The sequence below is a fragment of the Indicator indicator genome, chromosome 4 (genome assembly GCF_027791375.1).
Source record: "Indicator indicator isolate 239-I01 chromosome 4, UM_Iind_1.1, whole genome shotgun sequence".
Lineage (NCBI taxonomy): Eukaryota > Metazoa > Chordata > Aves > Piciformes > Indicatoridae > Indicator > Indicator indicator.
In genome coordinates this window covers 43,311,173-43,326,259 of record NC_072013.1, presented here as the reverse complement: position 1 = coordinate 43,326,259, position 15,087 = coordinate 43,311,173, and the positions used below count along the sequence as shown (strand labels likewise).

The window sequence follows — 15,087 nt, the reverse complement described above, 5'->3', positions numbered from 1 at the left end:
TTTCAGCCATCTTTAAAGAACTGTTAAAACTTTGTAGTCTGCCTCAGACCTATGTAAGAGCCTTTAAAGGAAAAACTTTCTTGCATGGTTCTATATCAATATCTGTAACTCTGGATGTTAATATTATAATTAGTCCCTTTCTTAATCTAGTTTCCCCACAGAGAGTCAACATGTACTTTTGCTGTCCCTGTGCCTGGTACATTCTAAAATGTAGTAAGAGTTTACCCTGTTCTGAATTACAGGGGAAAAAACCATCCTACATTGCATTGGTATTACCTTTTCATGGGAAAGCAGAAAAGATAAAATAAATGAGACTAATCTTTTGGAGACTTCAGGACAGGCAGGGTGATAGGAAAGAGAAAATAAACACATCTAATGAGTAAGGAAAAAGAGATTTCCTTTGGCTTTTTTCTTGTGTCAGTGGAGCTAATTTAGCCTAGATTCAGAAAGTACAGCTTGAACTGCTCTGGGGTAGACGGAGGAAAATATATTATGATGCTTTCATGTGTATCTATATATGCAAAGACAACAAGAAGACTTTTCTAGAAATGGTGTTCCTCATCTTATTTCAAGAAAAGCAATGCATCCTCAGGATGGACGTGTCATTAAAACACAAAAACGTTGGTTTTGTTCTTCTGCCATATTTCATACATAAATATACACACAGACACACATTTTTTGGTTTCAGTTCAAGACAAAACTAAAAGTTCCCAACAAAAAAGGTTACTTGCCAAAGAGCAAACCAGAAATCAGGCAGCACTGTGATGAGGCAGGTTCACTAATATCTGAAATAGGCTAGCCTACCTCAGTCTCTTACTTGCATAAATAAGTTCTGGCAAGTGTTCACATTAATACATTAGATTTTAAAGCAACATTAACTTGCCTCTTGTTCAAGTTAGGCAGATGTGACCTTGGCACGAATGGTTTAGTCCAAGGGCTATAAGAAGGATGGTGAGAACAGACATAGGTGATGTGGTCAAAATGAACTGTGAATAGAAGTCAGAAAGCTCAGGGTTGTCAAAAGCCAAATACCCGGAGGATGTGGCTGTTTGTGTATAATGGTCTTAGAGGCTGCTCAGCATTTCTCATACTATTGAACTTCAACTGCCATTCTTCCTGTGCCTGGACAACTGAACTGGGGTAAGAAGACTAGTAGGGTGAAAGCAAACAGGACATGAAACAGCATTTCTTTCCTTGACTAACGCTTAGACTAGAGAACATAACAAGGTTCCTCTTATTGTGGCCAAAACATGAAAACAATTTTCACTGTGATAAGGGGAAAGGTGTTGCACTGCAAACAACACTGCATCATCACCTGTTGTGGAAGTGCACAGAAAATCCATGAGATTACAGGCCAGGTCTTCAGTTTTATTCTGTGGTGAAGAAATGCAGCACTTTCTAACAGACATGTAAGGGAATCATCCTGCAAAGGACAGGAATCTACATACATCTGGTTTGTTTTGGTTTGTTTTTGATTGATTTTATGCAGGAAACGTAATCTACTAGAGGCTGCTGAGCAGCTTGATGTTGCCAGTTTTCAAATCCCATTCCTGACTGACGTCTCATACCTGTGATACATAATGTCCCTCATAAGGACTGCAATAACACTTCAGAATGTATACTGAAGGCCTGTTCTTTTTACACTCATATTCTTACTCATACTGTATTACACTTTACCCTGCAAATAATTCTACTAAAATCAATGGGTTTCCTGGCAGTATGAAATGATTTTTAGTGTGAGTAAAGGTATTAACATAGTCTATAATACTATTCTCTATTGGGAGTATGATCTATTAACTTACATGCAAAGATGAAACTTGGGAAACCTGTCCAGTACTGAACCCAAAATTAGACAACAGTCTACTAGGTCAATGATCCACCACGTCACTAGTAGGATTTAAGGGCTCCAGAGAACACTGTTCAATCAATAATCCAGTAATATTATAGAGATTTGCACCTGAAAATGCAATGCTATGGCTCCAAAGGGGCAGTTATAAACAATCGAAGAAACTGTATAATCACATGCTAACTGGACCTTAATGGAGACAGTACAGCAAATTTTTGTTGACTCTCTTCTATTTCCAGTCCACACTGTACTTGTTATCACTAACAAAGCAAATAAAGTTCAGAGGTCAACCAAAGTACCAGCCCTCACTGTATATTCATGCAAGTCAATCTTGGCTTCTTTTAGGGGAAATACTTATTTTTCTTTTCTTTTTTTGTCATCTTTTGCTTCCTTTTCATCTTTCTTTTCCAGTTGATGGTAACAGAAGAGAAAGATTCTGGTTTTGAAGTAAATGATTGTCAAGGCAAGAGCAAGCCAAATGTTCAAGAAGTCTTTTGCGCGGGTCAGAAGAAGAAAACCAATTATATCTTCAATGATGATAACGGCAATATGGAACTGAGGATGTTATCTCAAAAGAAGCCATTCAGCTATTTTCACTTCTACACTTCTGACTCTTCAAGAGGCCATGACTGAGAGGGGAAGTACAGCCCAAAGTCTGAAGAAGCCATCGATGGGGAAGGTTTAGGAAATGAACTGTAAGCTGTTTGTCAGTGTGAAATTTAGGCTATCAGGTAGTGATAGGACTAGGGGGAAAGGAATAAAGCTGGAAGTGGGGAGATTCAGGCTGGATGTGAGGAAGTTCTTCACCATGAAAGTGGTGAGAGCCTGGAATGGGTTGTCCAGGGAGGTGGTTGGGGCCCCATCCCTGGAGGTGTTTAAGGCCAGGCTGGATGAGGCTCTGGCCAGCCTGATGTAGTGTGAGGTGTCCCTGGCCATGGCAGGGGGGTTGGAACTAGATGATCCTTGTGGTCCCTTCTAACCCTGACTGATTCTATGATTCCATGAAATCACAATTTTTACTTCGTAATGGTCAGTTTGGGACATTCTTCCCTGCAAGGCAGGATGTCTTCTGTGGTAGCCAGCTTGAGTCAAACCTCAAGTCTTAACAGTTTTTCTTTAAGTCATCTACAGAAGTGCTTCTTTGAGATGGTGGGTCATGTAAATTCAGTCTGAGTTTGCTTTCAAATCATTTTAAGTGGCATCAGGCTACACCTGACTTTGGAATCCTACCTGGTTTTCATAAGATTTAATATCACATGCCTTCCTGTTTGTTAAATTGAATCCAAACAAAGTCTGGGCAACGTATCTTCAGCTATGAAAAGATTTAGGGCTGTGAAGTAACTTTGTTGTTGTCGTTGTTAGAAATTTATTAGAATCATTACAACTTTTTTCCCCCCTACCATTTTAGAGGTATAAATAGGATTAAATTCTGCTTGAATTCTTTTGGATTTTCAATTGGAAACTGTTTTGCATACTTTTGTTATATGCATATTGAATTTCTGTAATTCTTTGACTGCAGCTCTGCCAGGAACATCATTCCAAAACCTGTAAAGGATCCAAAATAGCAGTGGCAAAAGCAATTCCTGGCACCTGTAGGAACATCCATCCCTCTTCTCCAATCTCTGAGTCTCCAAATCTTTACTTGAAGTTAATACTTCTCTTTCATTTGGAAATAATCTTATGTGCTCCCAAATTCACTTCTGTTTAATTTGATAGAATTATGTTTAACTGAATTGTTTGTAGAGATGTGGAGCACTGACTCTAATGCGAACTTTTCAGTTAAAATGAAAAGCATCATATGAAGTATTGCTTTAATGGTTGATTATTAATTACCAATTCAACCTCTGTTGCTTAATCAAAGTTCAGCTGCTTTAGGCATTAGAGAAATAAGAGATGGTGATGAGAAATGTAATTTTTTAAAGTGATATTACATCATCTGGTATGCTAAGTCACAAATTTAGTGGGAAGATGAAAACATACACTTCTTGAGTGAGTCTAGTCATAAGAAATAGCTACAAGCATCAGATAATTTACACTGTTTACAAGGCACACAGAAATGTCTACAAATACTACTAGCTATGGAATTCAATAGACCATTGACTTTTAGAAATATTAAATGAGAAAAAATTTGCAACATTTTTTTGGTACGAATACACAGTCTGATTAATGAATACATTGAGTAAAGTCAATGAGAACTACAGGCTGTCAGTACTGCTGAATATCATATCTCTCTTTTTTAAAGGCCCAAATACATATTTAGGACACAGGTATGACAATATATACAGAATATTGCTTATTGCTTCAAATAAAACCAGATCAGAAAACTACATGAAATGAAAAGTTATTGTTGCCAAAAACCAGCATTTAGCAGAAAACCTCTGCTAAAATCCTGTTCTGAAAAGGAAAATCCTGGAAGGAGAACAAGATCCTTTATTGCAAGTGACAGAAATATATAACTAATTATTTAGGCTCCCTTGCTGTCTTTTGGAGGGCATTTTTCAGAGAAAGCAGTATACTTTGAAGTCCCAAACACAAAAAAGCACACGTGGCAGAACACTTCCACTTACAGGCCAAGAAGCACACAAATTTCTGGGTAGACTTTGCTCAAATAAAATTTACTAAAATTTTCATGAAAGAATGTGAATTTTCTTTATTGTTCCTCATTCTTTCCTGTTCCAAATCTCTCCTGACCCACAAAATCATCATACCACATTAAGTTGTGCCAATTATTAGTCTCATGAGTCTATGTCTTCTGGCTGCTAGAAATATATGTTTAGCAGAGAATCTTGTATTTCACTTAAAATGTATCTTTCTGGTTCTGATCCTCTTTGTTTCTGTGAAAAGCTAGAAAACCTGAATTCAAGGGAGTGAAAAGGCAGAGAAGAAATAACAAAGGATGAATACGTACAATAAATGTTCATAGTTATGAAGATCTCATGAATTTTAAGTCAATCTCCTGGTTTTCTTAGTCTAGATTAACAGAGTTTTCATTTTGCAACAGAACAAAAGAAAACAGGATTTATGACACCCATGCTTCCTTCTTTACACCTGGGCAACTTGTGTTCACTCTTTTCCCCTTCTTGACAGAAGCCCAGGTTGGGCTGCATTTGTAATCTCACTTAATGCTGCTGTGGGGTGGCCAGCAAGTGTCACTGTAGGCTGGAGCAAAGTTCATTCTCTTCTTCACAACTAAATATGAAAATGTCTGAAATAGCCAGGAGTACTGAAAGCTGGTGGAATGAGTAACAAAATGGCTCTGAAGATCAGATGCACATTGTGTTGCCCACAGATCACTGGGCTGACCGAAGTACACCACACAGTTTCCACAACACCAGAAAGTACAGAATGCTACCTAAGATAAGGTAATGACCTTAACTAATAATATGATAGCAATTCTAGTATCTACATATGCTAATGACTATGGAAAAAAACAAATCAGCCAGTCATACTCATCAGGATGTGGACTTTGAATATAAAGAAGAAATAGCAGTAAATACAAGGAAGCAGTCTCTTTTCATTAGACATGAAAATGGAACCCAGAGGAAGGAAGGGTGGGCTGCCTTGAGGGCAGTACCAGAGATTAGGGTCACCATCACAGCCACTGACTTCCTGTGAAACCTGGAAAAGTCACTTAATATCTGTGCATTTTATTTCCCTCATTTCTAAGAAGGGGATAATAATACCTTCCTTCATGGTTTAGCTGGGCTGGGTTCATTAATGTTTGTACAGCATGCACAGCTCCTTGTCTGGGTAGTACTACAGAAATGCTAAGTATTATCATTGCACAGCCACATCCCAAAAGAAAAGTAACACACTAGTACATTCTTCAGTATAAAGGACACTCAAATTAAAATGGCATGACTTTTTTATAAAAAGAAAACAAAGCAAGCAAAATAATTTCTTCCTAGTGAACAATCCCTCCTCCCACCACATTGCTCTCATCTTGGGTCCCAGCTGCATGTGAACCATGCATCCTCCAATTGAAAAATGAAAGGAGAACACCTGAAAATTTTTTAAATCCCTGTTTTTCCTAAGGCCTAAGTGTAATTTAAAACATAAGATTGTGGAATGAAAATCAACAGCACTGTTGAGTTTATGTTATTACCAGTGTTTCTCTGTGTACAGTGGCTATGTGTATAATTGCAATGGTGCAGCACAATCAATTTCCATTAAGAAGCAATGATTCACTTACCACAGCGAAAGCTAGAGTAAGGTTAAACTCTCAGGCAGGAAGTCAGTCAAACTAAACCCCAGCAGGTTTCCTACTAGTGGCAGAGCTAATGTTTTTGAAAATGTTCTAAATGTTCTTTCTCAGATATATGTATTATACATTGCAGTATTGTTAATTATATCCATTTTCTCTTTTACACACTTCCCCAGGAGATCAGTGAAGAATGAAAAACTTACTTATAGTGGATTTCAGATTTAATGAGACAAAGATGGTTTAATATATATGACAAAGTGATGTGCTCTCACCATATTTGATAGGTAATTATTTTTTATACTCTAATGGCCACCATTTTGAAAATAATTAATGCATTATTTATGTAATTAATAGATAATCAACCAAGTAATGAAATACTCAGCTTACATCATGGTGGGCAGCACTATCCTATCTGACATCTCTAGGGGCCTTGACATGACATCATGTCCTATATACATTGAAAGATTTCATTCCAGAGATTCATGCACATTCCAAATATGTAAGTAACATTGCTACAGCATTCTGTTCATACATATATGTGTGCCTTCGAATGTATATTTTAAAAGTTTTTCCGAAATTACATTTTTTAATCTGTAGTGATGCATTTTTTTAAAAAATGTCATAATTCTCCACATAAATACAAAGCATCTTGAACTCCCTGTGGCAAGCATGAATCTGTTGCTAAGAAGTTCTGCAGGTCTGCCAAAAGTCCTTCATAATCACTAGTTTTGAAGATTACTGATAGAAAACAGAATCTGCATGGTTTTTTTCCTCATTAGCAGAAGACCACAAATCATAAAAACAAACAAACAAAACCCCAAAAAACCAAACCAAAAACGAACAACCCAAGCCACAAGAAAACTTGAAATTGCACTCAAATGGATGTTTTCAGGATCATAAAAACACCCTTACATTGATACAATCTTCTCACAAATCCTCAAGAGTTAATGAATGATTAATTTGGAATACTGTTATATTTCTGCTGTTGTTCTTTTGAGCCCTTGTATAAAAAAGTACGTTTAGAAGTGCTTGCAATATGCCCATTGAGGCGGGTATTTAACATATTGTCCACAAAGAATGCTGTTTCTATAAACACTGATGTACTAGTAGAAGAGAAAAGCCTCTAAAACTCAACTGCTCATGATTCCTCTCTGCTCATGATTCCTCTCTGCTCAAAGATCACTTGCAGAGTAAAGTGACCTGCAGTGATGATTTAGGTGAGGATTTATTTAGAAGTGATAGCTATGCACAAAAGAAAATCACATGGTTCTACCAGGTTTGCTTGCCACCTTAACAGCTCTCTTTCCTAAATGGTCCCACTATTTTGGGGGAATGGAACAAAACTTACAACCTCCATTAAGTCAGCTGCAAAGCTAAATGCTGGCCTTCAGCTGAAGCAGCTTATCCAGCTGAATATAGCATTGTGACTACAATTCTTTTCCCTCCATTCCATAAATCTTCAGGCTTAGGCTTAAGATGTGGCCTAGATTAATGCAAATCTCATAGTGTATGTCTTTTCCACATAGCTATTCACCACAAACTTGAATGTTTTCTCATGTATGCTATAATTTATATCTCTGTGAATGTGACCTCAAATAGGCTATTCTTGACTCATATGTGCAGAGAAATAGGCTATTAAACTGATGGTCACACAATACAGTAATTAATTTAGCTGATGTAGGGAATGAAATTCAGAGTGAAGCTTTTTTTTTTTTTTTTTTGATAAGACAGCTTTACAGTGAAGCAGAATGAAAGAATACTATTGCTTTTCCAATTGTGATTAGCCCTCTAAAGCTCTCTGTTGCCAAAAGTGTAAGGAATAAATATTATTGTAAAGATTCAATAAAATCAACATGAATGAACATATAGTACATAAATGAAGGTGAAGATATTAATATATTATTACATATGTACATGCATTGCATCTTAATGTAGAAGATACATATTTTATCCCACCATCAAGAGGACTCGCTATGAAAACTATGATTGTTTTTTTATTACCTTAAAATATTGCAGTTGTTTCTCAGCATTCATTGTTCCTTCATTTTCTTGTCTCAGACAGGAATTGAAGATGAAAAGCTCTGTATCTCTCAGCCACCCTTTCAGCTCTTTGATCCTGACCTCCAGCTGCCTTACCAGGCTGCCGCTTTCAGGCGAGAGCAGGTCACGTGGACCTAACCCACTGTGCCCTACCATTGTGTCTTGGATCTTCTCTCCTAGGGTTTTCTAATGCATCAGATAAAGAAAACATAGATTAGTCTTATGTATCAGAAAATATATAGGTTAATATGCAACAAGAAGCATCTGCTAGATGACTAGAGATGTGGTTTGTTTTTTTTTTTCCCCAATAATTACTACTAATATCAATCAATTACATTCACTGTTTCATTGTTTCAATCAATTTCATTTTGTGTATCCTTGTTTCCCACTTATGCTGCTCTCTCTGGGTCACTGACTTTGCTGGAAGCATGATAAATCAATGTTTATTAAGAGCAGCTATGGACAGAGGAAACAAAATGGTGCATAACTTTTTTAACTAGTTACCCCTATAGAATTTGACCATGGCTTTAGACACTTAAGACCATGAGAGTTACTCGTTTCTAGGCAGCCACAGAAAAAAATGACAAGCACTGGATTCATCAAACTCTTATTCAAGGTACTGACTAAGTTCTGGGGGAAAGACTAAAATACTTTTTCGAGGTGTGAATTGTCAGGTCATAATTTCCAAACTTGTAGCCCTGAAGCTGCATCTAGGAGTAGTTAGGTCATGAAACCACTGGCTTGCTTTTAGAGGTGGATGATGCCAATAATCTAGAAACTGCAAAGCCTCAATGTTCCTCAACATCAGGCCAATTATTTAGGCAACTAAACTCAGATTTAAAGTTCCCCATGTTAAGCATCCACTTAAAAAATAATGGACTAGAATAAACAACCACCTCTGATCATTAATGAAACTAATTTACTTCAGCTTTTCAAAGTAGTATTTCTAATAAAAGAGCCACTGAATAACATTTTGATAGTGGATGCTGTGAGCATAATGAATATTCTGAAGAGGCTAGGGTTAGAAAGTTACCTTTCTTTTCATTATTTTGAAAGGCAATCCTTTAACATCACAAGGGAGATATGCTGTTGCCTGCTTCTTCTATGCCAAGCAGTATTTTATCTGACCTATAAGAGGCTGTCGGGCTGACAGCCTGATCTGTGTTACTGATTGTAGAATACTGAATACACACTGACAATCACATCCAGCAACCTTTTAATCTGGTAATTAGTAGTGCTTAATTGTTGTAACATAAAGATATAGTTTTTGGTAACCCAGTGTGACCGGCTCTTGAAAATACATGCTTTAGAAAGTTACTGGAATATAATTTATAACAATGAAGTTATCTTCCAAAAATAAGCTTTAAAACACCAATAAAATTAGACCAGAAGACATTATTCTACTATGTGGCATTCTGCAAATAACGTCTTTAGGAGATCATAACTGAAAAACATGCTTTCCTGGCAACACCCTTTTATTTTCACGGTGCAAATATTGATAATTTGAAGACCCTCAGTGGAATCCAGCACTAGCTATTGTTTTTATGCTGTAACAAAAGTAGCAGCAGGAGGTGAAATCAATGCCCTTGGAGGGTAGGGTCACAAAAAAGAATTTATTGCCACTTTTTTGTTCTGGAACAGTTTGCAATCATAAATTCTTCATAAACAGAATACTTCAGAGAATGGTCCGTCTTCATAAATATACGACAGAGGACATCAATTTCATTTAATTCACAATTTGTGTCAGCACAGCAGATGCCAATGCCTGCCTTGATAGGGTTGTTTAATATGCAATTGAGACAGAGTAATATTCAGCACAGGGGACAAAATTTCACAGATTAAACTGTACGCACCACTGACATTTCATTCTAATGTATTTCCATTCCACACTGTTCACCTTAGATGAAAGTAATATTAAAAACCATATCCCTCTATTTTACCATTGTTAGAAGTTAAAATCCTTGTCTTTAATTTTTTTCATGCCAATTAAAACGTAATCATGCCAATTAAAACAGTGTGCCTAGTGCCGTTAGTTTCTGCAGAGGTTTTTATTAAATTAAACAAAACTCTATCAAACTCTGCTTATTATTCATGAAATTGCATTTAGTAGGAAAACTGTAATGGTTATATTTTATTTTTTTCTGTAAATGCTGAAACTAATGGCAAAACTTAATCCAGAGGTATATTTTTATTTTAACATACTGAGAAATGGAGGGCTTCAATATACCTTTTTTTTCCCCCCCAAGACAGAATCTTTCTAGATTTTTAGAATTATGATCAGTTACTTATCTCATAGGTTTATATCCTACCAGCTCTAATCTGTGCCACTGAATGAATCCGATTAAATACATTGTAAGTCATACATGTAAGGCTTACAACTGAAATGATTTTAAAAGTACAAGTTCCCATGATCAGATGTAAAAGAATAGGTTAATAAGTCCCATTTTATCAGTAAATATATTAATGCTCCAACAGTTTCCAAATCCTTGTCATGATGATTAAAAATAAAAAGTAACAAGCTCACTAGTCATAAGGCAACTTTTAACATTTTCTGACAATTTGCACATTTAAAGAAGCAAGCTACTAGAAACAACTGTGCTGAACTGAGGAAAAAAAATAGCCCCACCCTCTGTAAAATGGCAATTGCATTACCAAATAAGCTTAAGTGACACAAGCTAGTATTTAAAATGTTGTTGGCAGGTTGCATCTATAGCTTACTCGTAATACATTAGAAATGTTTTTAAACTAAGATAATAGCATGCAAAATTATGCAATGTAACTGTATTGCTAATATCACACATCTATAATTAATCATTTAAAGTAATTTATAAATTTATCTTACCCTTGATTTGAAGTGAAGGCAATTAAGGAGAGAAGTGGATGGAAAAATATATAGTTTGACCTCTCTCTCTCTCAGCTGTTTTACAACAATAGGACAATAGTGTCTCCTGCATGGTGCCATCACTGGTCTCTGGGTAACAGAATCACTATATTGCTTTTTTTGCCAGATTCTTGTATCTCACTCTTTGGCTGAGACCCAGCCCATCATAGCGTGAAATGAATTACATGAAACTTTTTTGGCTTTTGTCAAAAGTGAGCTGAATACAGCAGGAGGAAACACATCCTTGGCTGTATTCTTAGCTTCAGGTATTCAGATTTGAACTGAATCTGCATATTCGTTTTTGAGCCATCAGTGTGACCTGAAATATGCAGTGACAACCCCACTTTTCATCTTAAGGGTATAGTAAATAGTTAAACAGTAGATGTCTCTAACATGTACCTTCAGAATAAATTCTATTAACATTCACTCAGGCATGACAGTCAGTGTATATCAGATATACTGCATTATAGTTGACTTGGTGCATACCCGTAATACATGGCATATTTTACTTACATTTTTTATGTATTAAAGAACTAAAATTATTAAAGTCAGACAGGAGACAAGCATGGAATAAAAAAAAAAAAATCAACAGAAGAGGGAAATACTATGGAGTTTTTATAATAGCATGAGTAGCTTGTTTGAAATGTACATGGTGAATTGAAAGAGAGAGATATTTGTGCCTCAAATTAGAAATCAGACAGACAGCGTACTTCAACACACAAAAATGTACACATAACCCACAAACAGTAATAAAAATGCAAATACCGCAAGCAGCTCCCATTTTTCATTAATTGAATCCACTTTTTCAAGGAGATCATTTGGTAGTAAAACACCACTTTTCTTCAGAGCTTCAACCTTGCTAAGCAGTTCCATCTTTTTCGGGTGCCTGATTGACATTTCTACATTGTATCTCTACAATGAAAAGAAATACATAACATCAACTACTGCCAAGAGTTTCCTCTAGAAAAATTTCAACTTCGGTTCTATGTGCCCAGTTATCATCATGCTCACTATGCAAATTTAAAATGTTTTGGTTTGTTGTTGTTTTGGGGATTTTTTTATGCACACAACCTTCTCATGGCATGTCACAAGAAGTTTAGGTCCCAAGCACGTAGTCTTCTGGGTGACGTATCTACACATACAGTTCTCAGTTGATTTACATATGGTAACATTCACTCACTCACAATACTCACTTGTAGAATAATATTCACTAACTCCCTCATCTGAAGAATGATCTCCCTTTGTCTCTTTTGAGTCAGTGCTACCTTATTTTTCACATATGTTACTTCAGCAAGCAACACTGAGGCTCTCCATCCAAAAAAAAAAATCAAAACAAAGAAATAATTATGTTTCCTGCACAGTTTCTCTCTCTCATTGTGAATTTTGTCTCTTACAGAGGCCTGAAGTGCTATTACACATGAAAATGTGAAGTTTCACCTTACAAAAACAATTAGACATAATTCCTTTATTACACAAAACCAGTAACTTGATTTTTACTGCATCAACCAACGGGAGCAGTGAAATGGGACACAAACAAGAACAGCCACAATGGTCATACAATCCGATTGTTTCTTCAAGCTGAAACTACTTTTTATTTGTTGTACTGTTACTTATTGTGAAGAAAAAACCAAAAAAACCCAGACAAAACAGTAACAAAACCAGAAACTTCTTCTAAAATTACTTTAGAATTACTTTATAAATATTATAGTTGTATATTACTTATGTATTTTATAAAAATTTGTTCTAATCTACAGATATGCTGGCAAATAAATCTCTTTAAAACCTGTATTTTCAAAAAAACTGAACTAATTATTACACATAATAGTTATTATAGTGACTAATTTTGTTTTAATAGCTGGTAAATAAATTTTAGAAAATTTAAAACATAGGCATCCGCTTATACACATAACCTACATCTATTTAAGCTAACTCCCTCTCCCTCTTACATACAAAACACTCAGAGAAACAGAAGTTCTGATACAGCCCAAAATGCACCTTTTACTGGAAGAGGAGAGTTCAGCACATATTCTTGCAAAGGTGTTTACAAGACATACATAAATTATGCATAGCTATTAGCAGATTGCATCCTAAACATGAAGCTTTCTTTGCTTTAAATTCAGCCAAGAAAACTGCTACAGCAGCTCACACTAAAAATGTTAATAACCGGGCCAAGTATAAAAATTTAAACTAGAATGAGGCATGTTTAAAACATGGGGCCCTTTGCCAGATCCAGGAACATGCTCTTTAGGAAGACAAAGCAAAAATACAATCAAAGACATCTTAAAGAAAATAATAAAGCTGTGAAATCACTGTTTCAGCTAACAGGTCCTCAGCATTTCCATGCATATGTTTGCATATTGTTAGTTTCGTATTTTAATCTCTCATTTACACAACACATGCACATCATTTGTATTATGTAAACTTCAGCAAATATTAGTCATTTGTGGATCATAGAGCAAATGTTTTAAATGAGGTGATTTAAACCATTTCTCATTATTAATGAACACTGATCAGGTGTCTGCGTATCCAAATTTACATGAATATGCATAGCAAAAGCCAAGGAATTGTTTATAAAGAACTTGCCTTTTGATACTTGGTGTGCTGCAGCTAAGGTTTTAGAAATGTACAACAGCAGGTAGCAACCAGGTTAGGCACTGGGGAACTGGTTCCACCAAGAGGCAACACGATTTTATTGGACTAAAATGTTCAACAAGTATCCTTCTTGGTCCTGCATTATTGCCTTTTCAGCTAGAATAGTTACTGGAGGAGATTACAATCTTCTTTAAGTAATCTGATTTCTATTTAAAGATGATATAGCTGAAAAGGATTTGCATAATTATTTCCATAAGTACATGTAATATCAAGGGGAATCCAGAGTCCAATTTGCTAGGCACAGAAATCTAGTTCGTGCAACTCCCTTTCTTTTGTCAAGTGAATTAATAGACTGAGGGAGTCCTCTAGCTGTGTGACACTGGTGCAGTCACAGCTAGTTAATACTCATCACCTGTTCTAGGCTGCCAGTTGCTGCTGCCTGAACTGGGGCTGGGTATGTTCCAGGGAAGTGCAGGACTGATGAAGAAATAAAATACACTGCATGTTTCATAACTACAATGCTCTTGTTAACACAGAAACAGAAGATGTTTCATTTAGTTTTGGACTAGATAAAATAATTCAGTGCAGCATAGGCAAAAAAGTGTGACAGATGTTATAAAAGGTTATTACATTAAAAAATAAATAAGCTAGATTTTATGTACATGCTCTGTCTTTGTCACCATGTAACCTACTGTATAAACAAGAACAATGAAAGTGCTGATTGATAGAAAATGCATTATACTGTAACTGTAAAAGACGAAAGAATTCAGTTCATTATTACATGTATTGATATGTGACTGAGAGTTAGTATTTTTTCACTCCTGGATATTTAACTTGCAGTGTGTATTTTAAGTTAAAGAAAGAGCTTAATGTACAGGATGTACAGTTTGAGAACTGATTGCATGAGATGCTACTGCTAATGCTATTTTGTAATCCATTAAACACCTACACACTAAGCAGTTGCATGGAAAAATTAGCTACCAGCTCTATCAGTGCTGCACAACCCTAGTCTGGTAGGACTACTTAATCCTGTGGTGAGAAGATAATTTAATCTTCAGATTCATTCATTCCTCAGCTTTAAGTGAGCAAAACCTGCTCCATTGTGACAGTCTGGGGACGCTATGATATAGATTACTGTTTAATAGCAAAAGATGAGATTAAGAAAGTTGAAGTTGCAGGTTTCTCTCAATAGCCACAATAATAAACAAATGAGTAATGTTTCATTTCCAACATCTGTCATATCAAAAAACTGAGGAAAAATCCCCAAACAATGTACTGGGAAACCTGCAAAATCTTTACAGCATGATTAGCTGTGTGCATGCACAGAGGGTTTTGTGCTCCTGACACCAGTCAAAGGAATTTCAAAACATTGTTATGTAAGTCAAAGAATTTTGACTTTTTATTCCTTCTCAATATGATCAAATAACAGTGGAATTTAAAAAAAAAAAAGGCAGTATCATTTACCTGTCAATAAGCCTGGCAAAAATATTGAAACCACCAGAAGTTGAATGCCAAAAGAAGGCA

General features: G+C 35.9%; 1 protein-coding gene across 1 annotated transcript in view; it reads right to left on the bottom strand.

Moving 5' to 3' along the window:
• Nucleotides 1-15,087, bottom strand: part of AKAP6 (A-kinase anchoring protein 6) — a 218,574-nt gene that overhangs the window by 34,579 nt on the left and 168,908 nt on the right. The window contains exons 9-10 of the mRNA XM_054400703.1: nucleotides 11,737-11,883; nucleotides 8,052-8,276 (exon numbers count right to left, since the gene is read on the bottom strand). Coding sequence (XP_054256678.1) covers nucleotides 8,052-8,276; nucleotides 11,737-11,883 — 372 coding nt within the window. The remainder of the gene's footprint in view (nucleotides 1-8,051; nucleotides 8,277-11,736; nucleotides 11,884-15,087) is intronic.